This window comes from Plectropomus leopardus, chromosome 23, assembly GCF_026936395.1.
Source record: "Plectropomus leopardus strain MGB_pleo_1.0 chromosome 23, ASM2693639v1, whole genome shotgun sequence".
Taxonomy (NCBI): Eukaryota; Metazoa; Chordata; class Actinopteri; order Perciformes; family Serranidae; genus Plectropomus; species Plectropomus leopardus.
Window position 1 is genome coordinate 18,275,330 of NC_142198.1, and position 25,182 is coordinate 18,300,511.

Below are 25,182 nucleotides of genomic sequence, written 5' to 3' on the forward strand. Positions count from 1 at the left end.
GTCAGTGGTCTGTAGCCTGGAGCTCGTGCGTGAACCTCGGAGGAGGCGGAGAAAATGTTGTTGTCATCGCCGAAGATGATTGAACGCCGATGGCCTCAGATTTTCACGCATGAAAAGAAGTGATTTTACGTTTCACGGGACTGTGCGCCGATGCGAAGTTTCGGGGCGATACGGAAAAAACGAGGTAATTATTTTCACAGTAACGGCGTTGGATGCTAACGTTAGCCTGTGAAGAAATGAGCGCTTTTAACCGGCGGTGCCATTGTTGTTTTGAACTTAGCGTTAGCAGGCGATGAAGATAACCAGCGCTATCGTTGCTAACAGCTAACGTTAGGGCTGGTAGCTAGGCCGCGACAACGCAGCTCGCCTTATTCTGTGTAAATACTGTAAAATGAACTACAATTTAAACTTGAATAGCGACATGTAACCATAGAATATATACATTTGTTAGTGAGTGCAGACCGCTGATTTATCTACAATGCTAAGCTAACGTTAGCTTAGCGGTTTGCCTATGATGATGATGCTGAAGTTAGTTTGCGAACCGTAGTGACTGATTCAGCAGGGTCGAGTTAATGGAAACTAATATTAACGACCGATTCTGGGCTTTTTGGGATTTTCGATGATATGTATGCATGTTTAACATTTTAGGTAAGGCATCAACGCCGTCTGAAATCCATTTTTAAATCTCTGAAATCTTTATTCAGTTCGTGAAGCGCGATAAAGTGACACTTCACTGTATTTTTCACATGTAGACCGCATTGAACCAGGTCCAGATCAAAACGCACTATACCTAGACGTATCAGACCTGGACAAGGTTATCCCGGACAGGCTGAGGATTATTCTTAATACAGTTTCAAATTTGTGAAACCTTTATCTGTTTGTGAAAAAGCAAAAAAAAAAAGAAAAAAAGAAAAGACTTTTCACTGTGGTTTTCACATGTAGACCACATCAAACCAGGTCTAGATCAAAACCTATTGTATTTAGTCTTGTTACATCAAGACTAGATTGACCCAGAGAGGCTAAAAGTTGATGCAAATTTGTGGAACCTCTATTCTAGTTGTGAAAATTAAAAAAATAAATAAATAAAAGGAAATTGCATTGCATTTTCACAAACAGAATAAAGGTCTCACAAGTCTGTAAATGTGTTTTAAAGTATTTTAGCCTCTGGGATAATCTTGTCCAGATCTGAAAAGTATAAGTGTACTGGTTTTTGATGTGGACCTGGTCCAATGAAGTCCAATCCATGTTTAAAAAAAAGATGATATAGATGTCACAAATGTGAAAGTGTTAAGATTTGATCTAAAATGCCTAACATGCGTTTACGAAATGAAAATGTGAAAAAATATCTCTGCAATTTGGTACTTTTCCCCTTAAGTTTCCCCTTAACTGTCTATTCGGAAGATACGAATTAAAAGCTAACTTCAGTGTAGTCTCATAACGTAACGTTGCTGGGCGTGGAAAGGACAGACAGGTGTTGCCGCTGCTTTCCTACCTTTTATTTCACATGTGCCTTGCAACATACGAGTTTAGGTTGACAAACAGTCTCGGTTTGTTGTGAATCACTGGTGAAGAAAGCGTTTGTGCATCGATTTCAGGACCTTATATGAAGGCGGAGCCGGCGAGGCTGCCGGACTTTGAGATGTGTCCTCCGCGGGCTCAGCTGTGCCTCCTCAGCGAGTCTCTCCGACGGACAACACATCCGTGACCGCTGATCTAGATGGACGACCCCGACTGATCACTGGAGTTATAGTTTCTCTGAGACATAACTGTTAACTTGGCAACAATGTCTGTCTCCGTGAGTATTTGTCTCTTTGTTTAGATTGGCGTGTGCTGTTATCACAGTTATGCACAAATCAGATCAAATGGGATCAAAACAACAACAAATATAGACTTGGCATGCTTTTACCTTTCTATATTGTCTAACTGTATCTATATGTTTTATGAGGGTCCCCATTGCCTCCATTACTGTTCTAAGGGGGTCCCACATGGCTCAATAGAGCCTTGCTGTCCCCAGGGGGTTGGTTTAGAAAATGAAAGGGGGCCTGACTCTCTGGCTTTGGGTTGGCAATTAAATCCTAAACAGCAAAGGGACAGATGTGCCTCTCATCCCCTCCCCCTCCCTCTCATCTCGCTCATTACCATTAAACCCTTGTGTCCATTTGATCATTGATCCTCCCTGACTGTGCCCCTCTCTCTCTTCTTCGTGGTTATCGACACAGCTGTGAATTATGCCATGATGCTAGGTTTTATAGGGGTGGTCGATATGGCCGTAAAATAATATCACAATATTTCAGGGTATTTTTGTGTTAACGTTTTTCTTGATGATATGACCAAAAAAACGTGGAATATTTTTTACAATCTTTCATTTACTTCATATCTATTATTATCTTTTATTTATTTTATTTTATTATTATCAAGAATATACAATAGCAACAATATATGTGTTTTAGTTGTATACAGTGGCCAACATAGATTTGATGTTTTAGCAAAGTTGTGATAACTGTATATATGTATAGAACATCATATTTTAAGTTTTTTTTTTCTCCCCAGCATTTGAAGTAGATCATCTGATATTTTAAAGGTGACCAAAAAGGTCAAACTTAATGTTAAACTTTTGGGTCAAATTGTCCTTAACCCTGACTAATTTATGTTAATTCATGTTTAAATTTAAGTCCGAGCGGCATTAAAAATGTCTTAAAAAGATTTAAATCTCTCTTCCCTGAAGCTATAGGAACCCTATATATGACACACCCCTTTTTTTTACATTATATTTTGTGTTCACCCATCCTCTTCCTGTCCTTCTGTCTCCCACACGGACATTTTACGAGATCTTCCCTATTCACTCCTATTCACTCTCCATTCAATGGCCCCAAACAATCGACCTTTTCATACCCCTGACTTGGCATGGCCTCGTCAATGTACTTGTTTGTTTGTGGTGAGCAGATGTGGGACACTAGCTTGTGTGAATTTTGGCTGTTGATTAAAATCCACTGTTGGTGTGTGCTCGTCTCGTCCTCTCTCTCAGACGGTATTGGCAAAGGCGCTGTTCGACAACACGGCTGAGAGCCCGGAGGAGCTGGCTTTCCGGAAGGGCGACATCCTGATGGTTCTTGAACAGGAGCAGAGCGGCGGGCCGGGCTGGTGGCTCTGCTCCCTGCATGGCAGACAGGGCATTGCCCCTGCGAACCGCCTTCGACTCCTCCAAACTGCCCCGCCTCCAGGCTCAGACCCCCGTCGTGGCGCCGCTGAGGACTCCGTCTACCTGTCACCAGTCCCTCCACTTGCCCGGACTGCAGTCAGCAGCAGTGCAGAGGACATAGACGGAGTGTATCGCTCCCCGCCAAGCGCGGGTGAAGGACGAGGAGCTGGCTCGAGGCCGGGGGAGCTCCGCAGAGTCGAGGGTGGGCGCCCGCGTTCGCACTCTAGCTCTGGCACTCGGCCCAGACCTGACTGGGATTTAGGGGTGGCGGGGCGTCCGCGGTCACCCTCTTTGAGGGGGCGAGGCACAGAAATGACAGGACAACTTTATCAGAGTCCAGTAAGTCCCATGCCTTCAGCAGCTCAGCATGCCAGACAACCTGGAGCTCTCATGGCTTCGGAGTCCGTGTATCTCGCCCCCACTGGAGTCCCACGGGCAGCCGATGAACCAGAGGACACTACATATCTTGTTCCAAGAGAGACACTAACATCAGGACACTCTGACGACTGTTACTTGGTGCCTAAAGGTACACCGCTTGCAGGTGACGATGTTTACCAGTCCCCAACAGGAGGAATTGTGGGCACTGTCTGCTCTAATGGCTCACCCGTTACCCCTCAGCCGAAAGTGAGCGAGGCAACACCCGGGATGTACCAAACACCCACCCCTGTGGGATCAAGCCTTCACAGGACTTCAGCTACAGTTTTGGCCCACCAGCACCCATCTCAGATATCCCCTGTCCAAGCGTCTCCCAGACCTCTTCTCAAGGGAGTTTCACCCAACGTTGCCGTTGCACGGGGCAAACCCGGCCTGGCCTGTCACCGTGGGTCTCCTTTGCTAGTCAGAGCAGGGCAGGTCAGGGTTCCCGGGTCACCGAATTTTGCCCGTAAACCTCCTCCACCAGCACCTCCAGTGAGGGGAGTCACCAGGAAAGATGCAGCACCGTCATCCGCTGATTCTAACTCTGTCCCCAAACCCACCGCTCAGGGCGCTAACGCAAGCCTGCAGCAAGAGGAGGACAAACAGAAGGGGGTCACTCAGAGTAATGAGGAAAGGATGAATAATGGCCTAGAAAAAAGCAACAATGTGCAGAACAAAAAGGGAGAAAATCAGGATTACTCGGATGCTATTGAGGACCAGGTATGTGATGGCTTAAAACTGTTCTGCCTAAAAACATGTTTATTTCAGGTTTTCAGGTTCATATAATTGTTTTATTTTTAAGAGGTTAAAACATGCTCCAAATGTATTTTTTCTCGGGGAGTCTGAGAGTACGTTGGATTTGCATATTCTGAGCTTCATCAGCATGTTAGAAAAATATTCAAATTTTGACCAACCTGCAGTCAAAATTTGGTTTAATGCTTCTGTTGTCTTGGTAGGTGTATGATACTCCTCCCAGTGGCAGGTGGCAGCGTCCAGTCCCTTCTTCGCTTGGTGATGACGATGACGGCATCTATGACACCCCTCGCAGTCTCCCACCTCAAGCTGATTCTGAGACAGAGGTAACTACAACACCTGGCAATACTTACTGAGCCACAGATGGACTTTATCTTAGAGTACCTGTTTTCTAAAAGTTAATTCACTTTGATTTAATTAGTATGTAATTATCTGTCTCTAAGAGTCTTCTCAGTCAGTTTCTCCGGGTTAGGATTCCCTCAGTTCTCCCCCTTCATTGATTAGGAGGTATTTAACACAAGCCCAATTATCCACAGAGGTCTCTAACTCACCAAAACAAACAGCCCAGGTGACTAAAACTGGCAAAAACACCGAATGCAGCAGTTTCATGTTACAAAGCAGCATTTCTCTGTTTGGCTCGTCACTAAGTACCTGCCAGCCCAGCTTCTGCTAATGTGGGCTCACCATTTCTCTTCTCTAAAACATACAAACCTGGTAATTTAAACATGTAAAAACATTGAATTAAGCAGTTTCACGTTAAAAAATCAGTGTTTTTCCTATGTTGTTTGGCACAGTGCTGGTGCCAAGCTCTCATTAACGTTTGCTCATTTTGTTTCTCTGACATCTCAAGCTCAAGTGGTCCGATTATTCCAGTTGTTAAAACATAAAGTTAAACACCACCAAGATCTAAAAAGTGCATCGTAAATGTGTGTCTTAAAACTGCATCAAAACGACATTTATGACAGCTTCTTGCAGAAATTGCAAAGGACATCTGGTGCTGACAGGAGACCAAATGACACAAACCATTTCATTTGGAATAAAATATCGGATTTCTCTGCATTTAAACTTTACTGGAAAAACTAGGTCTTACTCATATCTATTTTGGAGATTGAAATGTCTGGTTTAATAAAACCTGTGTTTCTGAGTCAGTGTGCAGACATTAAACTTCCATCAGGGCTGTATTCCAGTTGGTTTGCTCCTGCGTGTGTGGCACCTATAATTACGCTCCGTCTCTTATTTTCTGATCGTCACATGGTAGTCCTTCTGATTGACTGAGACGTAGCTGGGAACTGTAGTAAACTGGTGCGTTGAGTTCGTGTCTGTACAAGTGAAGCGATTTACCAACGAGAGATGACTGTCAAATACCCCGTCACCATTTCTTCCCACATTCCTCCATCCGTGTGTCTCCCTGCCCCCCCTTCAAGGCGAGGCCACACCTGTCTCTCTCTGCTGTGAGAGCCTGTCTGTCCAGTCCAAATGCTGCTGCTATTTTCTCTCAGTCACACCCATCTGTCAGGGCCATGCCAAGGCCACCAGCAGCACCCTGCCCTCAGTGGTCTCCCCTTTAATGTTACTTAAATATGTCCACCAGCTGCTGGATTATTTTTTCCTCTTTGCCTGCAGTTACTGTGAGTGGACTCATTGTTTTTACTCTTAGCTGGTTAAGGGGACAAATGTGTCTCTGCCCAACTTTGATTTTTTTTTTTTGTGCACAAGACAGGTTTGATATAAGTCTAATGGTGTGTTCAGAATGAACACCAAAGTGAATTTCCAGCATCACTTACTTGTGCAAATGTTGGAGTGTTTTTTGGAGTATTTGGCAACTGGCTTGTGTTTGCCCTTAACATGTGTTGTGCTAACTAACTGGGCATGACAGCTAACACTGACTTGGTTTGAAGTAAAGCACAATTGATACTTGAATCAGGGGATGTGAACACGGAGGGTCCATTCTCTTAAGCAGATACTTTTAGGCTTTATCCTGATACACGGTATATATCTCAATACTTTAAATGTCCTCAAAAGCACGTTCTCTTGTTCTCTTGTTTGTTAGCCGTTCTGAAAATGTGGTAACACACCATAAAATCTTCTCTTTTTTACAGACACAACTAAAAAAAAACCAATGTAATATGAAATATGCAGTATAAATCTTAACTAAAACACAGGGATGCTTTACATGTTTGTGGTAGCAACAGTATGAAGTTGGAGGGATTATCACAGTCGCACTTTAACATAATCAATAAAAGGTTGCCAAGTCAATTTTAAAACACTCCCTCTGTCTTTTCTGCACTTGCAGGTCTATGATGTCCCCACCATCAATCTCAGCATGTCCACATCAGACGTCCAGCCTGATGAAGTTGATGATGATGTATACAGCGTCCCCACACTTCCAGGTGTGCCTCTGGCTCCGGGAGAGTCCACCATCAGCCTCTCTGGCGAGGATGCCGGCAAGATTGGACAGGTCTACCTTGTCCCCGGACCTGAGAAACGAGCCAGCGGCGGCAGTCATAACCGTGACTCCTCTGAGCCTGACTGTGGCATCTATGACATGCCTGCTTTGACTGCCGAGGTCCTCCCTCACTCTTTGTCCTCCTCCTCCACCTCCACTCGCCGCCTCTCTGTTTCCAGTAACGGCTCAGGTGACGTGCAGTGGAGAGCCTCGCTTTCCAGCCTCGTCCACTCTGTACTGAGCACGGCGTCCTGCCCGGCCTCCACTCTGTCGTCACGGGAACTGGCGACCTCGTTGGCTGAAATCCTGTCGACCTGGAAAGCCAGTCATTCAGATGATCCTCCGCCGCCTCTTCAGCAGGCATGGGCTCGGCTATCAGACCTTCTGCCAGCGTTATCCGCCATTGGCAACGCTCCGCCATCTGAAGGGCTGTTGACGCTGGTCCAGCGCTCCCTAGAGGAAAGCGCCCTCCTCCTGCAGGCTCAGGGCCGACCACGTTTGCCTTCCCAAGATTCCCTGTCCCGCAGGCCATTGCCTGCGCTCCCAGTGCCTGATGGGAAGTCATCAGGAGGCGGGATGGGCTCTCGTAAAGGTAGCTGGATCCAGGAGAGGCCCCTGCCCCCGACCCCTCAGCCTGCGTTCCCGTTACCGCCCACTCTGTCCACTGTGACTCTGACAGTGGGCCCTGTCGATGGAGAGGATGACCCCAGCAATGAGTACGCGGGGATCGGCTTGACTCCCATCCCTGCGCCCGTCCCAACGGGAGACAGCGTTGGATACGTCAAGCTGCAGGTCAGTTTTCATGATGAAACTGATACATTTTTACGCAACTTCTGCATGAATAATTGAACTTTTGCAGGCTAATTTTTCAGTTTTTTATCTGTACGTTTTAAACTGTGACCGGCAGCTTTATAGCTCGCTCTTGCGGTTTGGTGGTCAGTCGGCAGAGTTCCTGCAGATCCTTAAAAAGTTTTAAAAGGCATTAATTCATTCATTTAAAAATAAGCCCTTTATTGGTATTAAACTGTCTTACATTCGTCTTTTTGAAGTCTTAAAAATGCCACAGTTTGTGTTGTCATTAGTTACAGTAAAGATGTGTTTTGGTAAATAGCCAGTTAGGTGTTACTTACTAGTCTTAGTGTGTTGCAGTGCATAACCAAACAAAATATGTATTCCAGTGGCACTCCTGATGAACAGTTGAGCTCCAAAAGTGTAAAATCAATTCATGGCAGCAGATATTTTAAACGTGGTGGGCGGCAACAAATAAACCAATGTTTGGTAAAACTCTGGTACACTTAAATATCTTTTTATTTAGCACAAGTGATATCACTATTGTGACCTTTGACAACGCTGTCTCATGTTTTCCTCCTTAAATAATATCCAGCAATACCGTAAATTACCAGACAGTAAATATGTGTGTAAACATGCCTGACTGTTTTTCGCTCCTCACATTAGGGTAAACCTGATCCACTTCCTGATGTCCTGGCTGAGAACGGACACACACTAACCATCACTGCAGAACCCACGGTGAGTTTCTTTTTAGCCTTCATAAACACAATCCCCTGCAGTCCAAAGGCTGTCAGTCTTAGATGTTTTTTTTGTTGAACACAAACACACGCAGCAAGTCCACACAGATAAGTCATTGATTCACTCTGTACACATTGCACGCTGTTTACTAATGAGCACTGCGACTCATTAATCCAGCTCGCTGCAGCTTTTTGGCTCCGGGTGTGATCTGAACCCGTCTTTAGTCTACTCCTACTGTGTTTACACTACACCAGCTGACTTCGTGTTGCATTAAACCCTGTTCATTTATGTTTTGTGAATCTGTGCACCCATCCCGTGTGTTTTGAGCTTGAGATAATCTGTTTGTGTGTTTAAGCTTTTGTTCTTCTGAGAATCCAACATCGAAGCTGACAGAATTACAAATCACACATTGTTTTATGTTATTCTCGAGTCAGTTTTATCTCCTGTTGCTTCAGATTGAGGTAATGTTTTCTTATCACGCAGTCTGCATTTTTTCTGCTCCTTGCTGGATTCCTTGATTTACGCCATAGACGACCAACAAGAGGTCATTTGTAAACCTTAACAATCTTGCCTCACATAGAGCGACGCAGCAGGACAATAAGTGACAGAAAAGCACAGTCATTCTTTCAACAGAGCCTCGTGCTGACGTACTGTGTGTGTGTGTGTGTGTGTGTGTGTTTGTCTGACCTTCTGTGCTTTAAAGTTCAATCTGACTGCACATGCATTAACACAGTTAAACACCATTAACAGAGTTCTGCACATGTTTGTTTACATGAGGGAGCTCTGATGTTTAGGAGCCAGTTAAATGGTTTCAGAAGGGTAAATTTTTATTTTTTCGCACCATGACTTTCCCTTACAAACACCAGTTTCATCTTTCCTTTGTACAGCTGACCCCATCTCCTCCACTTCCTGTGTCCCTCTCCCTGGAGGACTCGGAGCTGTTGTCCTTTTACTCGTCTCAGAGCCTTGCTCACCTCTCCTGCCTGGCAGACGCCATCGACGTGCTCTTCAGCAGCGTTCAGGGTAACCAACCGCCACGCATCTTCGTCGCCAGAGGAAAGAGTCTCATTGTGACGGCACACAAACTGGTGTTCATTGGGGACACGCTCTCCCGCCTTCTTACTTCTGCTGACCTTCGGGCCAAGGTATGTAGAAAAAAAAACTGTTTTTATGGCATTATTGGTGTGAAATCGTGCGATACAACCTGTATATTGAGGAATAAATATTGAAAGTATACACAGTTTTGTCTTAATTGATAGTAAAATAATTTATAATTTATTTCTTTGTACTTCAGATCACAACCTCAGGGGGACGACTCTGCCAGGCCTTAAAGTCGGTTGTCGTGGCAACAAAGGGTGCTGCCCAGAACTACCCGTCGGTATCCGCCACCCAGGAGATGGTGGACCGCGTCGCGGAGCTCTCCCAGCAGGCGGCTGGCTTCTCCACTCTGCTCCAGCGCCTGGCGGAAATATCTTCATGATACTTCGCATCACTTCCATAAAAACTTTGTTTACACTACACCTGTATTTTCTCTCTTTGAAATGCCTTATTTGTTGTTAGACTCTTTCGTCACCTTTCGTTTGAGCGGGATTGAAGTGAGCCGAGTTGAAGTGTTTGTCCTCGCTGCAGCTGGGTTTGACTGTGCTGGTTCTGTCCTCTCAGTGTGTGTTGGTTTGCCTTTTGTTTATATACTGACCTCCGTGCTTTGATGCCAGGCACACTTGTCTTTTTGAGTGTTAACTTATTGAATATTTGAAGCCTCTCGGCGGCTTTGAGTGTCCGTGCGGACTGTTTATCTTGGGAGCTTTGCTTTGTTGTGTTTGCCATATTTTCTTTCCCTCACATGATAGCCATTTTCCTTCCCTTCTCTATTTATTTAGCCATCCCCCTGTTCCAAAAATAGCACAGAAGGAGGCCTTACATCCTGGTTCTGGCCTACTTTTTACTGTTAACCTGAAAGGCCTTTTGTGATTATCATTCTGAAGCTGCTGAGGCAGCATATTGAGCGTTTTTGGGCTTAATATGGAAGAAAGGGAAAAGGATGCAGAGTAGGAAATTTGCCTGACTTCCATTCTTGATCTGGACAAGTACGTGTTGTGTTTTTGTCGTACTCATTTCCACTAGAAAGCAAAGATTAACTGCAGTACAGCTCCACTCGATGAGGACAACGTCTCTCAGCACACGCTCAGTCTACGTTCATGCAGTAAAATCCTGTCTGACAGAGAAGGAAGATATTTGAGCGACTGAGAGTGATTAATGATAGACGGGTGAGAAATTGCCTAATCCTGTTCTCTCCCACAGTCGCAGGATAGCCTGGCAATGGATACGAAACCTGTTGGCCCAGCTCGCCTGTCTGCACACGCCTTGTTGTGATCTGCATGCTTAACTTCCTTTGACTTTCTGTGCTTTTCATGTTCATTTCCCACAAGATGCTCGCCCCCGTCAACAGTGCTTACTCACATCTGCTTTGATAATTTACAGTCAGGTAGACACTAAGGCTGGGTGTGATACATGTGTTATTTATTATGAGCAGTGAAACGCAGTTCATGCAACTGAATATTAAGTTTTCGTTATTTTTCACGAGTTTACACTAACAATATCAAAATGTGTATTTTAAGGGGAAAGTTTGATTTTTTTTTTAAAGTGGAGTTGTATGAGATACTTATCCACAGTCAGTATATTACATACTGTCAGCACACTCCTACTTTGAAGAAGCAGGCTGGAGTACGGCCCACAAGCCACTGCTTTGGGGTCAGCAACAAAACATATTTAGTCATTTAAAAAAACTTTCATCTAAAAAAATCAATAGAATTTTAAGTGTATGTTATATTTAAAAGGCTTTTATTGCTTTACTTTGTCATTAGATTGGGAAATAAAGCCGTTGCATGGCTTTCTTCAAAGCCAGATGCCATTGAGAAAATCAGTGATTTAACATCGCTGAACACAGGCGCTGCTGGTCTACCTCTGCCTCCATCAGTTATTTTGTTTGGCTTTTTTGTGGGTTTGGTGTTTAAACGGGTTAGTTTGGATTCACCAAAGTTACACAGTAACACAAACTATCAGCCGATGATAGCAGTGGTAGACCAGCAGCTCCTGTGTTCAGCATGCTCAAATCACTGTTTTTGTCAATGGAGTCTGGTGGATGGATAGCAGAAGCCAGTAACAGCGTTGTTGTTGGAGCAGGCTGTCTGATGGAAAAGTAAAGCAGTGCAACATAGCATAACTGTGACAGATGTTTAATTTTTTCTTTACATGACTTTCTTAGGTGTCTAAAATACATTTTTCTGCTGCCTCCATCCACAACAGTACATTCCTTAGCTTCTGTGTCGGCACTCTTCTCCAAACCTGGAGCGTGCAGACTGACATTAAATATATGTAACACACTGAGGAAGGATATGGACCTCACGCAACCCCACTTTAAAAATATGAACTATCCCTTTAATATTTGATATACATAATGCCCAGCCTTAGTAAAAAAACTGTGAAAAGAAGCACAGCACACTTTTTGAGTGAAATGTCGGGAGTTTTGCATTTTAAATAGAACAAAACACATACCTGTTTTCCATTTCAGATCATTGTAAAACTGTCTGACCACTACCATTTTTATTTGTACCACTTATTCGATGTAATGCTTTGGCACAAACAACTCAGAAACATGTCTAATATGAAGCTCTGGAACATGTAGTAGACTGGAAGGTGAACAAACACTATGTTTCTCACATTTACACTACAAATCTCAACTCTACAACGGTGCTCCACAAAGTTGGTTTATGATATTTTCAAGCGTATGGATCTATCTGTATCATCTTGTTTAACCTAATATTCAGGTTTTGTTTTTAAGATCCAAATCAGTATCATCAGGGCATTCATTGCATAATCATTTTCTCAGTTTAAATCATTATTTGGGGAATACTGTTTCTACTTTTACATTTTCTCTGCTGCAGTTCCACCTTGTGGAGGTTTGAAGTATTACTTAATGAATACCTGCCTGCCAAAACAGGCTCTAATACTGTGTGTATGAAGAGAGCATGATCGGCAAGTAACCTTAAGCAGTATATTTATAACTGTCAGACCTTTTTGTTATTTGCTTTCAAGTTTGCATGGCTTTAATTTGCTTGAATTTTATATATGCACATCCTTCACCATGGGGTGATTTTACTGGGTAATTTACAACTTTTTTTCCAGAGAGAAATATGCTGAGTTACAGTTAAAAAATATGGCTGTTTTTTTTTTCTTTTGTACAAGGAAGTTTTTTTTACACTATTTGAACTCACTTGAGTTGCTGAGGTATAGAAGTGAATATTTCTACTACAGTAATACGCCTCTTTACTTTTAACACTACATTTGATGTCTGTCTTGTATTCCTGTTCAGAATGCACAAATACATCTTTTGCAATTAAATGTGTTTGGATTATTGATTGCAGTATTAGTGTCCAAAGTAAGTTATTTTATCTGCAGGATGTTGTTATTTGAGGTGCCAAAAATAATAGGTGGTCATACTTTTCCATGCATGAATCAAAACTTGAATAAAAACACTTTAAATTCAGGTTTTCCACAGCAATGGAAAACCTGGAAAGTCATTGAATTTTATAATCACATTTTCCAGGCCAGGAAAAGTTATAGAATTAGTAAAAAGCATTGAAAGTTTTTTGTAAATTTTTAAGATTTAAGATTGTAAGGCAGCCTGGACACTAACTTTTTTTAATGTAAAAACAAATAGTTTACTTTTACGGTTCACTTTATCAATGCCAGCTATCTGAAATTATGTGTGAATAGAGTTTGGATTGGATATGTTTGAGAAAAGTTAGTGATGATACTTGAAAAGTCATTGTGATGTTTTGAAATGTCCATGAAAATGTGTGGGAACCCTGATGGACTAATAGTTGTTTGTTTACAATGTGAGAATGGAAGAACAAAAGAAACGAAGAAATTCACGTGATGGTAAACGAAATGTCACAAATGTACACATATTAATCGATTACTTATCTAAAACTTTTGATTTTTATTAATTACGTAATTTTTCCAGACCTTAAAAAAAGTGATTGGGAAATTCCATGATTTTTCCAGGTTTTCCATGACCGTGTGAGCTCTTTAAATTGGATAAAATCATCTTTAAACTGTGCTGTTTGGGGCCTAACATGTTCTCCAGCTGTCACTGAGCTGTTATGGGCTTCGGGTGAGCCGAGCTCCTCCGGAAACTGCCGAGCGGTGACGCCGAGCAGCAGCCGTAGCGACGCTTGTTTGAGTTTAGACAAGCGGAGGGAGCAAAATGGCGGACGAAGATATTACGCTTGATGGAAAACCTCTACAATCGCTCCGAGTCGCCGATTTGAAAGCCGCCCTGGAGCAAAGAAACCTCCCGAAGAGCGGGCAGAAAAACACGCTCATGAAGCGACTTAAAGGGGTGAGTTTGCGCGCGTGTTGTGGACGCCTGTCGAGTCTGTCTAAGTTCGGCAGGAGGCGAGAGACGGCGGGGGTTAACGTTAGAGGCCGTAACGGTGTGTGGGCTCCGAAGCGGGAATACATAAATCGCCTGCACACGCGTTATTACACAACAACAACTGTTTTTGTTTTCGGTTATTTGTGACTGACGGTGCGACGAAACAGCCCACCGACCGAGTTTACACTTAATTCGTAACTACTCTCGGGGCACCGTGTTGCACACAGTTGAACTGTGCACCTGTCAAGTCGAGGCCTAAGCGGAGTGTACGCGAGCGGACAGCCGCACATAGTGTACAGTACACGGCCGTGCCCGCGCTCCCCCGCGTGAGTGCATCGGGGTTACGGGGGCGCGCCTCGCCATGTAAACAAAATTTTACGAGCTCCAAAACCGAGTAATGTGTTCAATAATGCTGCAAGTTATTTATTTATCAACTTATAAACGCTATTTTTGTTTTGCAAATGACACTCAGCTCGTAATTAACTGCAGATTTCACGGCCGTGTGTAGGATTTAAGAAATACTGAGCCCCCCCAACACACACACACACACATACACACACACTCAAGATTTATGTTAGCAGACACCTAAAATAAAGCCTATACTTGTATTTTTTTGTTTTTTTAATGCTTTTACTTACTTTCAAATTGCATCTCCCAAAATTAATGCAAAATGCTGTTAAAAGTCTTTATTTTTAGAAAGTTTCTCAATTTTAAAAAACGTTTTTTTTATTATTAAACAAATACAAGATACTAAGTCATAATTTGAATTTTTAATTACCGTCTCTTTTTTTTCTCTCTTTTTTTAGGTTATTTTTGTTTTGCAAATGACACTCAGCTCGTAATTAACCGCAGATTTCACGGCCGCGTGTAGGATTTAAGAAATACTGAGCCCCCCAACACACACACACACACACACACACACTCAAGATTTATGTTAGCAGACACCTAAAATAAAGCCTACACTTGTATTTTTAGTTTTTTTAATGCTTTTACTTACTTTCAAATTGCATCTCCCAAAATTAATGCAAAATGCTGTTAAAAGTCTTTATTTTAAGAAAGTTTCTCAATTTTAAAAAACGTTTTTTTTATTATTAAACAAATACAAGATACTAAGTCATAATTTGAATTTTTAATTACCGTCTCTTTTTTTTACAATATGTCTTTATTTGAGGTTATTTTTGTTTTGCAAATGAAGCTCAGGTCATAATCAACCACAGATTTCACGGCCGGCCGGGTGTAGGATTTTATAAATGCTGAACCTACTAAGTCCTTATTTTGATATACACAGTCATTGTATATGATACCAGGATAATAGTTGTGGTTGGCAAACATTTACTCCTTTAATGAAACATTTTTATGGCCTGAAAGTAGTTGATTGCCATCTAAACAAAAGTTTTTTCAACACAAGTGTTTTCTTATGTTTTTCTAATGTTTTTATTTACTTTTGAATGTATCTCCCAGTCTGCGCTGGACCAGAGTACAATTAAAGCAAGCCTTAAAAATTTAAAAACGAGTTCACACTGTAGGTTAACAAGTTAAACACAGTTATAAAGTTTGTCTGTTGTTTTGTTATTTTTAAATCTGAGTGTAAATTACTGATGAGTTGACTCTTATTAATGATGAAGAATTTAAAATTATAGATTTTTTTCACATTATTAATTTATTTTTTGCTCAGTGTTTGAACGGCAGTGTTTATTTTAAATTATTTAAAAACTGACCACTTCAACAAAACTTAATTATTTTACCTCAAGTGTCCAGACAAATCTGCTTTTGCACCATAAAATTTGTGCAACTATTTCACAAAACAAAATGCATTTAAGCGGCCAGTAAACTAAATTACTATTTTAAAAAATCCAGGATTGTAACAGCTTGCCTTTCTGTATTTTAATGTTTTTTATTTATTTTCCTTGTCATGCAGTATTTAACATTTAAATAATTTCCCTCCTTATTCCCTGCAGGCCCTGATGCTGGAAAATCTTCAGAAGTCGTCCTCCTCTCACAGTGGGTTGCAGCCCAACTCACAGGTAAGAATAGATTTTAATATTTTATTTTTGATATGTGTAGCCAGAGAGTAACTCCTGCTATTTATTAGCACGAGATCAGACCCAAAGAACACTCCTTAGACAAACAGTTCTTAAAAAGTACCTTTTTTTCTTTTCTGTTTTACCGGCAATACTTCTGTCATGACATTTTACCATGCACACAGTGTCTTTGGCTGTGTGACTTTTACAGTGCAGAGGTCTTAATAAAGTGCTGTTTTGTGTCTGTTTTTGTGTTGTAGATAGGAGAGGAGATGAGCCAGAACAGCTTCATCAAACAGTACCTGGCTAAACAGCAGGAGCTGCTTCGTCAGCGGCTGGAGAGGGAGGCGCAGCAAGAAGAAGAGTCAGACGGTAACATTCACAAAAACACGCAGTCACAGGCAGTAAACACGGCCTCTGTCACATGAACAATAGTTAAAGGGTATGTTTGGTATTTTTGAACTTGGACCCTATTTTTTCCACATTTTTGTGTCTACGCGACTAATTGGGAACAGCAGTTTTTGAATTGTGTCAGTGTTGGCGCTAGGTTTAAAAATACCAAACTTACCCTTTAAAAGAAACAGAAGGACACTCATTTGTGTCTTTCTGTCCTCTCCAACAGCAGTCCTGTTGCTTTATGCTGTTCGAACATTTCTACTCTCCTAATTTCATGTATTTTTGTATTAAATGCTCATAAATGTGTTTATTTTTTCAAAAGACTTGAGAGAAATGGATTTTTTCAGCCTGATTCATTCAGAAGTTGTGGGTGTGTGCTGGTAACCGTCACACTGGTGCTGACCTTTAACCCCTCCCTCTCTGACAGAGAGCCCAGCAGTGCCGGAGGAGGATGACGACCACTCGGAGGACAATGACAGCTCCTCCTATGTCTCTGACAAGGTAAGTAACCTCCGCACACTACATTGTCAAAAGAAGACAACTAAGTTGAGCGTAGAGTACGTACCAAATGTCCAGCGTTATCCATGTTTTCCCCGTTTGGCATGCAACCCATTTGCAAGCTAACTGGTTTAGTTTGTGACGTAATAGGTCAACCTGATGAAAAAAGCAAAAAGCAAACTAGCTGAAAGGGGGCACACCGCCACCTACAGCGGAGTCGGACATACGTCTTTGTGACACTTTATAGCAGTTTTCGTGTGTTCACCGGGGTACCCCATCAATGCTGATCGAAGCCAAACACGTTAAAACTCCGTGTCTACTGCAGATTCATTTGACATGGGTGTGAATGCAGATTGTACACATCCTCACTGCATTAAAAAGCCAGATGTTAGCGGGTGTTGTGGGTTTTTCGTGCAGTGAAAATGAGGCTGTGCTTTGTGTGTGATAAGCAGACGTAATTATCTCAGCTTCTCTCTGACTGACTTCATTATTTTCACCTTGAAGCATCTACCCATACCCCCCAAGCCCTCGATGACCAGGATGGAGGAGAAAGGAGGAGGAGATGCAATGATGGTTCATGGGATGATGGCATGCGGCCCTGACATGGGCCCCACCCTCCACCCGCAGGAGTCTCTCGAGGCCCCAGGAGCTCGGATGCAGCGAGCCACTTTTCATCAAGGCCACAAGGAGCCACCGGCCCCCTCTCCTCCCCGCGCCGTTGCCTCCCTGTCAGTCCGCGTCCTGGGCCAGCCTGACCGCCAGGGGCTGCCCCCTGCCGTGTCCCGAGCCCAGGAGAAGGAGGGCACCGCGCCGAGTGAACCAGGATCAGCTCACCCTGTCCTCCACCTCAGCCGATCTGCCGGGGTCTCAGCGGGAAGTCAGGCGCAGGAGGACAGCGACGACGATGACGACGGCGATGACGACAGCGAGGATGACGACGATTGGGGACCTGGACCCGGAGGGGCACGTAGGGGCAACAAAGTACCTCCCCAGCCGCAACAGATGCCACCAAGCGCCCCATCAACGGTCGCCAGATCCAAACGCAAGCTTCAGCCTCCGCAGCACATCCCACCACCACAGGTACACCACACACCCATGCAGCTGCGCCACCCAACTCCTCCTCCCTCCCCACCGCCTGATCTGTTCCCCCTGCCCGACACGCCCAAACAGAGCCCGCCAGACACGGACGACCAGGAGAGAGGGGGCCCTGAGGCGTCCCGTGGTCCGAGGTTGCCTCCTCTGTCACTCTCCGGCATGCAGAGGCAAGACTCTGACTCAAGCTCTCGCTCCAGCAGCCCCGAGCCCCCCGTGAAGCGCAGGCCGGGGCCCCTCTCTCTGCTTGTACACAAGATGGAGTCAGAAGGGGCTTTCCGTGCAGCGGAGGCCTCCTCGGCTGTGGATTTGTCGGGAGGGACCGCACACTCCACTGCTGGGCCTGCCACCTCCAGCGAATCTCTGCTGCACAGGGTGGAGAAAAAGAGGTCACAAGAGAACAGAGAGATGGAGGAAGAGAGGCGGCTGAAGGAGGAGAAGGAGAGAGAACAGCAGAGGCAGGAGAAAGAAAAAAAGAAGATGCAAGAACAGGAGAGAGAGAGGAAACGCTTGGAAGAAGAGAAGGAAAGGGAGAGGAAACAACTGGAAGAGGAGGAGAAGCAGCGTCAGAAAGAGGAACGGGAAAAAGAGAGAAAACGCCAGGAGGAGGAAAAAGAGAGAAAACATAAAGAAGAGGAACGAGAGAAAGAGAGGAAACGGCAGGAAGAGGAAAAAGAGAGAAAATGCCAGGAAGAGGCAAAAGAGAGAAAACGCCAGGAAGAGGAAAAAGAGAGAAAACGCCAGGAAGAGGCAAAAGAAAAAGAGAGAAAACGCCAGGAAGAGGAGCGGAGACGAGAGGAGAAACTGCTAAAGGAGAAAAACAAGACACAGGAGACAGCCAGCAAAGGCAGGGTGGTTGTTTCTGAGGCCCACGACTCGGGCTCCTCATCAGATTCTGACTCCAAATCAGACTCCTCTTCACGCTCATCGCAGTCCTCCTCCTCCTCCTCTGCGGATAAAAGCGGCCCTGCCAGGCAGCTGAAGGTCAGTGATCAAACTCATGCGAGTGTCAGTCATTCATGATAAAAAGTCACTGTTGAATTTGAGTGTTCTTCATTTCTGGTGATTTTTTTGACGTGCTAATGTAGACGCACCAGGTTGACAGAGAAACATTAACGAATAGAAGTCATTAGGTTCCAAATTACTGCAGAAGATTTGCTAATGTTTCTTTTTTCATAACATCATTTCAGCCTTCCTGTGTGTATATTATTGAAAAACTTCTGGCTTATACTAAGATGCTCTTTAAAGCTGTGGGTATACCAGCAAGTGTTTTTCATTGTTTTTACTTTACTGAATAATTTCGCAGAAGGCAGACCAAGGACGAGACGCAGAGGATGACAAAAAGACTAACCTGAGTAAAGGAGCAGAGAAACGGTACCTCTCAAAACGGTCAGTAACCATCATTAAGATACAGTTCAGGTTGAATTATGTGTATAAAACATTTTTGGTGTACACCAGCAAAAATGAAACGTCATCATTAATATTTGCTGTGTGTGCCGTTCAGTAGAGTGCTGCAGAGATGCCTTTTTTTTGTTGGCGAATCTGTAAGTTAGCATCGCCCCGATTCTCTCAACAAAAAGCCTGTGGGATTTTTTCACTGGATTTTGGATTATTGCAGAAAATATGCTCTGTGGCCAAAAAAACCCAAACAACAAAACACTGATGATACTTTCACATGTTGTTCAGCAAGATGATTTTCACAAATAAACACAACTCTTGTAATTTTTGAAGCTTAAATAAAATCGGCAGAAATAAAAAGCTAAAGGCAGGACATAAACAAACTACACCACAGTCACACGACTTCAGTGTCACCAAATCAACGCGGCTGTACAGCCGTATTCAGTGTGAGGACGTTTTGTAGTTTTATTTAGCCACTTATTGGCAAACACTTTTTTAAAGACACATCAAAGATTCAAAATTCACGAGTGGGGTATTTACTGAAGTATTGTATGTTGAGAATAAAACGTGAAAGTCTCTCTAGCCTTTGTCAACCACAGACTTTATGATAGGCATCTAACCAAAAACATAAAAAACACATTGATTTTCAGACAAGGGAACCCAAAGTGCTAAAATACTAACTACTTTTGGGGCTTTTGGACTCATTCCTGCAGCGCTCTATGACACGAATTATGTGACATGAATTTCTCTTGTAGCTCCCTGTAATTTTCTGCTACAATTATGTTTTTATGTTTTTAGTTAATTCAGTTATTCTCTCTATAATCTCTCTATTCTTCTTTTTGGATCTCTCAATTTGATTTGATTTTGCTGGCAGGAGTGAGTGATCACATTTCAGGATTAATTTAGTGAGGGAAATATGTTGATGACAATGCAGTTTAAATCTGGATGTTTTTTGGATATTGAGGATTATGATTACATTTTCCTGCCTTGTGGTCATGATCCTGCACACTTGCTCGTTTTAACGTTAGCTCTCAGAGGAAAGAACAAAAGCAATGATTTTTCTGTGCAACAGCGGTCATGTAGGAAACACTCTGCAACAGAAACTTATTTTAGTTCATGGGCCACATACAGCCCAGTTTGATCTTAAGTGGGCCGCACAAGTAAAACCATTGCATAATAAGCTATAAGTAGCAACACCTCCAAATTTTCCCTTTCTTTTTTGTGTTAAAAAGTACTAATCGACTCCAGAAATGTTCGTGAACAGCCTGAGATGTCTTAAAAAAAACATGTGCAACAGTATATCTCAGTTATTTCAGTCACTGTCTTTACATGTGCATTTTTCCATACATTTCTACAAAAAATAGATGCTTATGAGGAAGCAGGTAAATTTATCCCCTACAAATATGTATATACACACACTGCCTGTCATAATGCTGTTTAATATTTGTTAATCATAATATTTTAAAATATTTTCCGAAATCTACAATTGTTTTACTTAATTGTCCTTTCATAACTACTCTGTACTAGGAGTTGACAAATTATTGAGGCCTATATTGGACATTTTGCCATTTATCTGTATCTGTATTTTATTTTAATGATTGCCGATAAAATCAATTAGAACGTGTCAGCATGGGAGGAACTTTTACTTTGTAAAACTCAGGGAGCTATTTTTATTTACTCTTTTTTTTTTTTATTTAAATTTCCACTTGACTTTATTACAAGAATGTTGCTTTGAATTTGCTGTATGTGGTGTTTCAGTTATGATTTAACATTTGCTAAAGGAACAAAGTTGAACAAACTTTAGTGTTGAAGTTGTATTCTAAATATTGACAGAAATATTTTCATTTGTACAAAAAATGAAAATGGATATCGGTTCCAAATGTCGGGTATCGGCGTCATTGTCTACTAATAATCGATCTCGGTCCTGAAAGAAATACCTCACTGCTTTTTTTGAAATTATTCCTAATTATAGCAGGCTGTATTTCTTGTCAGGCAGTCAGTGCGGCAGCCCTACATGCGGTGTGGCTGCATTTCTGCTGATAGGAAAAAAAGGGTCCTCTTTGGCGTTTCCTCGTTCATTGTTATATCCTTTTCTTGCTGGCGACAGAAACTCTATTTTTTCCGCGTAGTTTCTGAGTTAGTCTCCATTTTTGTGGTTGTATTTCGGAATGCGCCACGTTTTGAGCGTCTATCAACCTTTATTTTGAAAATCCGTCACCGGAAAGAGTTTTTTTTTACCACTCTGGTAGACTTGACACTGCTCTACCCAGCCAACATGGCCGTCATGCATGCATTGCATCCCTGATACCGACGCAGTGCACGGCTAATCAGCAGCACAAACCGGATTTTTTTTTATTTTTTTTATTCGGCGTCCCCGATTCAGCCCACACCTGAGCGGATTAATCGTTACCGGCGGAGTGTTATCATCCATCCCCGTGGGTTTCCCTTTCAAGGCCGACCATAATGCTGTCCGAAGGCAACAAAAACGGGTAAGAGTGAGCCAGAGGGCGACTCAAGGCTTTAGTACTTTTACACCCCTCATCCAGAGAGGGATACACGAGCCGGTCTCAGCCTGTCGTGGCCTACCGGGAGACCGGCTGCACGTTAGCCAGCAGCTCCTTCCTGCCCGTTAAATATCATGTCATCAGTCCACAGTGGCCTGGTTATGAGCTGTTACATGCTCGCCCATGTGAGGAGGACCGGGGGTCGGGGGGGTCTTTTGTTGAGTGAAGGAGCAAGGAGCATTTTTTTTTAATGGGGGAAGGGGGTCTCCTTTCTATGCCTAAAATAGCTCCACATTGGAAGAGCACATTGATTAATAAATAATGGGCTCAGATTTCATGGAGTGATGGCGAGAGTCATGCGGACTGTGATTTCTCTCCCTTCCGTCTTTCATCTTGACCTCATCGTTATTTGTCATGTCAGGTAGCAAAGAGATGTAGCTTTTTTTCTTATTCTTTGCTGATTTTCAACCAGCCACGGTCATGGAATTCCTGGAAAAGTTGTATTAGAAAATCTGTTTTCCAGGCCTGGGATGGTTTGGCATTGACCGATATTTTTTTGTTTTCAGGCCATATACCGATTATTAGTAGTTAATGAGACAGATTACATACATTTGGAATCGATATTTGTTCACAATAAAAATAAAAAATCTTTTTGTTAGAATTTTAAATATAACAAACCCTAACACAAATTTAGTTTAAATGCCTTTAGCAAATGTTTAATCAATTTAGGCATCATATACAGAAAGTTCCCAGCATTTTTTTGTCTTAAGTCAAGTGAAAATTTAAATAATGAATAAATAAATTAGGTTTTGCAAAGTAAAAGTTCCTCCAAAGCTGACACTTTCTTGGCACTTTTAAAATTAATTAATTTTATCAGCAATCATTAAAATAAACCGCTGATACAGATGATTGTTAAAATGCCTTAGTTTGGAATTAAAAGAATCTGTAAGAAAAGTTTTGAACATTCATGCAGTACATAATGATTTGGAAATAAATACAGTTGGCTTGCTGCTATTGTCTCACACGGATGCAGGCACAAAGCATTCTGGTAGTTGTAGGTTTTTGTACTGCAGAGATGGTCTAGTTTATGTCAAGGCCTTCTTTATATCGGTGAAATATGTCTTTAATTATGTCCTCCTCATTTTATTGTCCATTATAGCCTCACTGTACATGTGTCTCGTCGTGTAGCCCCACAGAAGAGTTTTTATTTTTGGATTTGTGTGGCTGTAGCTGTTAATGATCTCACTGTTGTCAAGGGAGATCATTAAAGCAGACATCTGTTAGCTGTACAGTCAGTGTGAATGGACCCTTATGGTGTGATATAATTCTCCCAGCTGGCACCAGCACTCACACCCCCGTCCCTTGGGAGCTGACAACATATCCAATTTTATCGGTGACAGTGTTTTGGTCCGCTTTATGAGTCCAGTTTGTTGATTAGGTCATGATTTGAATAATTCTGATGAGCTACTATGAATGAAAATGAGTGCCTCGGGACATACGCTACTGTGAAAAACTTTATTTTAGCAAGGTTATAATGATCATTGTGTTTATTTCTCCATAGTCTTTATAAAATACAACCAGAACATACAGGAAATATGTATACAGCATTAAAAACACAAATATTTTTAGAATAAAACAACTTCAAAAGGCTAAAGTGTGAAAGTATTTAGTGTGACCTCCCTTTCCACTAAGCATGTCTTGAGCTCGCTTGTGCAGACAATTTGGTGTATTTCTACCAGGTTGCATTCAAGACATGCCCAAAGCGCAATATTGATTGTTTGAGCTACCTTATGTTGTGGTCATGAATGCTAAAAAGTACAGACAAATTTTAAAACACCGTGCCATTCTTTCTGGAAAATGTATTGGAAATGGATTCACAACAGCAGATAAAACACTGACAGTGATGGAGTGGCATCTCCACAAAGATCTGAACATTATAGAAGCAGCATACAACCCACGTCGAAAGAAGAACACAGGGAAGTGCTGAAACAGGCTTGGGATTATATGAAATAAACCAGCAGATTATTCAAGAAAACTTCAAGATAGTCTGCCCGACAGAGGTCAACAGGTGCTGCGTGTAAAGGGAGGTCACACTAAAAATGGACTTCAGTCTGAGGAATATTTTGGTGTTTTAATGCAATGAACATAATCTGTATTGTTTCCATCTCACTAAAGAGACTGATAAATATATCTATTTCTAAAACAACAAATCTATGGCGGCCTCAGACTTTTGCACAGTACTGTATCACACTTTCAATCACTTTTTTGAGGTTTTTAGAAAGTTTAACAAGAAGTAGCATGTGTATTTTATGGTACATTTTACAGATCGTGATATAGTTCCTCAGGTTGAAGCTGTACCTCAGTGTGCTTCCTCGTTGCAGCCCCTTCACATGAACCCGTTTGAAATGAAAAAGCCGAGCATCGTGCAGACTCACACTTAGTCACTCATACTTTCATTAAGCGATCATTACATCATCTCGGCCTGGCCTTTCCTCCTTTTCTGATCCTAGGGGATTGCGTTTCAAGTTGACATCTGTCTTCCCTTTATAGCCTGTGCAGGTGTGTCTCTGGCCTTGCCTAAAAGCCACACACACACACACAAACTGACATCCACACCTCGGGCAAATGAGGAGAGTCAATGTGGCGTGGAGGAGGGGAAAATGCTGTCCTCCTGCCTACACTCCTCACTGCCAGTGACTAATCTCCAGAGGAGGAGGCTGAACAGGCTCTTCTAACACTCTGGGTAGATTTCGGTTAGAACAGAAACTAACAATACAGCCCCTCCTTCTTAAGAAACTTTGCCGCTGGCCGTGTCGGGTGTCATGGAGAAAAAGAAAAGATGAGGTTATTGACAGTTATCGAGCATGTTTTTTTAAATTTGTAAAACCCCAAACAGAGATTGCACTATAGAGCCGCTACAAAGTCCCATTTCTATCCCTCCTTTGCATTTTTTACACAGAAACAAACGACGGCTGCATCTTTGTGCTTCAGTTTGTGATTACACGCTGCATTGCCGGTTTGCAGAATCAATAGAGGTGTGTCGGGTGTGACATGTAACACAACAGCGTCAACGTGAAGCGTGACACAAAATATGTCGGAAGCACTTTCTAAACAACAACAATGGCGTTAACGTGTCAATAACAATCGGATACCGGTCCTGTCACATGGCAGCTGATCTCATCTTCTGCTAAGAGTGTAAGGAGCTACAAAAGATTCTTCTAGGGTCAAATTGGGCACCCAACGACCTTCATCTTGGAGGTCACTCCACTAAAAGCTGCAATAATTGGTCGAATGATCAATTAAGCAAATAGTTGATGGACTGAAAATTTGGTAAAAATGCAAAACTCGCCCATGTGTCACCTTCTGAAATGCAAGATTTTCTGATCATCTTTGTCTTGCATTGTAGTCAAGTGAATAATTTTTTGGTTTTGGACGAGGGTCACCACGTGTCCTTAAAAAGTCACTGAATCCATCAAGCTAATGCTATAACT

At 42.5% G+C, this 25,182-nt stretch overlaps 2 protein-coding genes across 3 annotated transcripts in view; both read left to right on the plus strand.

Moving 5' to 3' along the window:
- Window positions 1-25: 25 nt before the first annotated feature.
- Window positions 26-12,743, plus strand: efs (embryonal Fyn-associated substrate). Its single transcript, XM_042512517.2, has 8 exons — window positions 26-184; window positions 1,596-1,795; window positions 3,026-4,336; window positions 4,573-4,695; window positions 6,663-7,607; window positions 8,271-8,342; window positions 9,230-9,487; window positions 9,637-12,743. Exons 2-8 carry the CDS (start codon window positions 1,784-1,786, stop codon window positions 9,820-9,822), a joined length of 2,907 nt encoding a protein of 968 aa, XP_042368451.2. The 5' UTR covers window positions 26-184; window positions 1,596-1,783; the 3' UTR covers window positions 9,823-12,743.
- Window positions 12,744-13,589: 846 nt separating this feature from the next.
- The window catches only part of acin1b (apoptotic chromatin condensation inducer 1b), a 28,563-nt gene continuing 16,970 nt past the window's right edge, over window positions 13,590-25,182 (plus strand). Inside the window, exons 1-7 of one of the 2 annotated variants that reach the window (XM_088073949.1) lie at window positions 13,590-13,746; window positions 15,741-15,806; window positions 16,064-16,175; window positions 16,627-16,700; window positions 17,202-18,539; window positions 18,573-18,773; window positions 19,096-19,178. In XM_088073949.1, coding sequence (XP_087930075.1) covers window positions 13,612-13,746; window positions 15,741-15,806; window positions 16,064-16,175; window positions 16,627-16,700; window positions 17,202-18,539; window positions 18,573-18,773; window positions 19,096-19,178 — 2,009 coding nt within the window. In that variant the 5' untranslated portion in view covers window positions 13,590-13,611. Of the gene's footprint in view, window positions 13,747-15,740; window positions 15,807-16,063; window positions 16,176-16,626; window positions 16,701-17,201; window positions 18,774-19,095; window positions 19,179-25,182 lie in introns of both variants that reach the window. The other variant, XM_042512576.2, reaches the window with a different exon arrangement.

What these genes read in the sequence shown, in the direction of transcription:
- efs (XM_042512517.2), top strand. An exon ending in TTGGATACGTCAAGCTGCAG is followed by an intron (nt 7,608 to 8,270) that starts GTCAGTTTTCAT and finishes TCCTCACATTAG; the next exon opens with GGTAAACCTGATCCACTTCC. An exon ending in CTGCTGACCTTCGGGCCAAG is followed by an intron (nt 9,488 to 9,636) that starts GTATGTAGAAAA and finishes TTTGTACTTCAG; the next exon opens with ATCACAACCTCAGGGGGACG.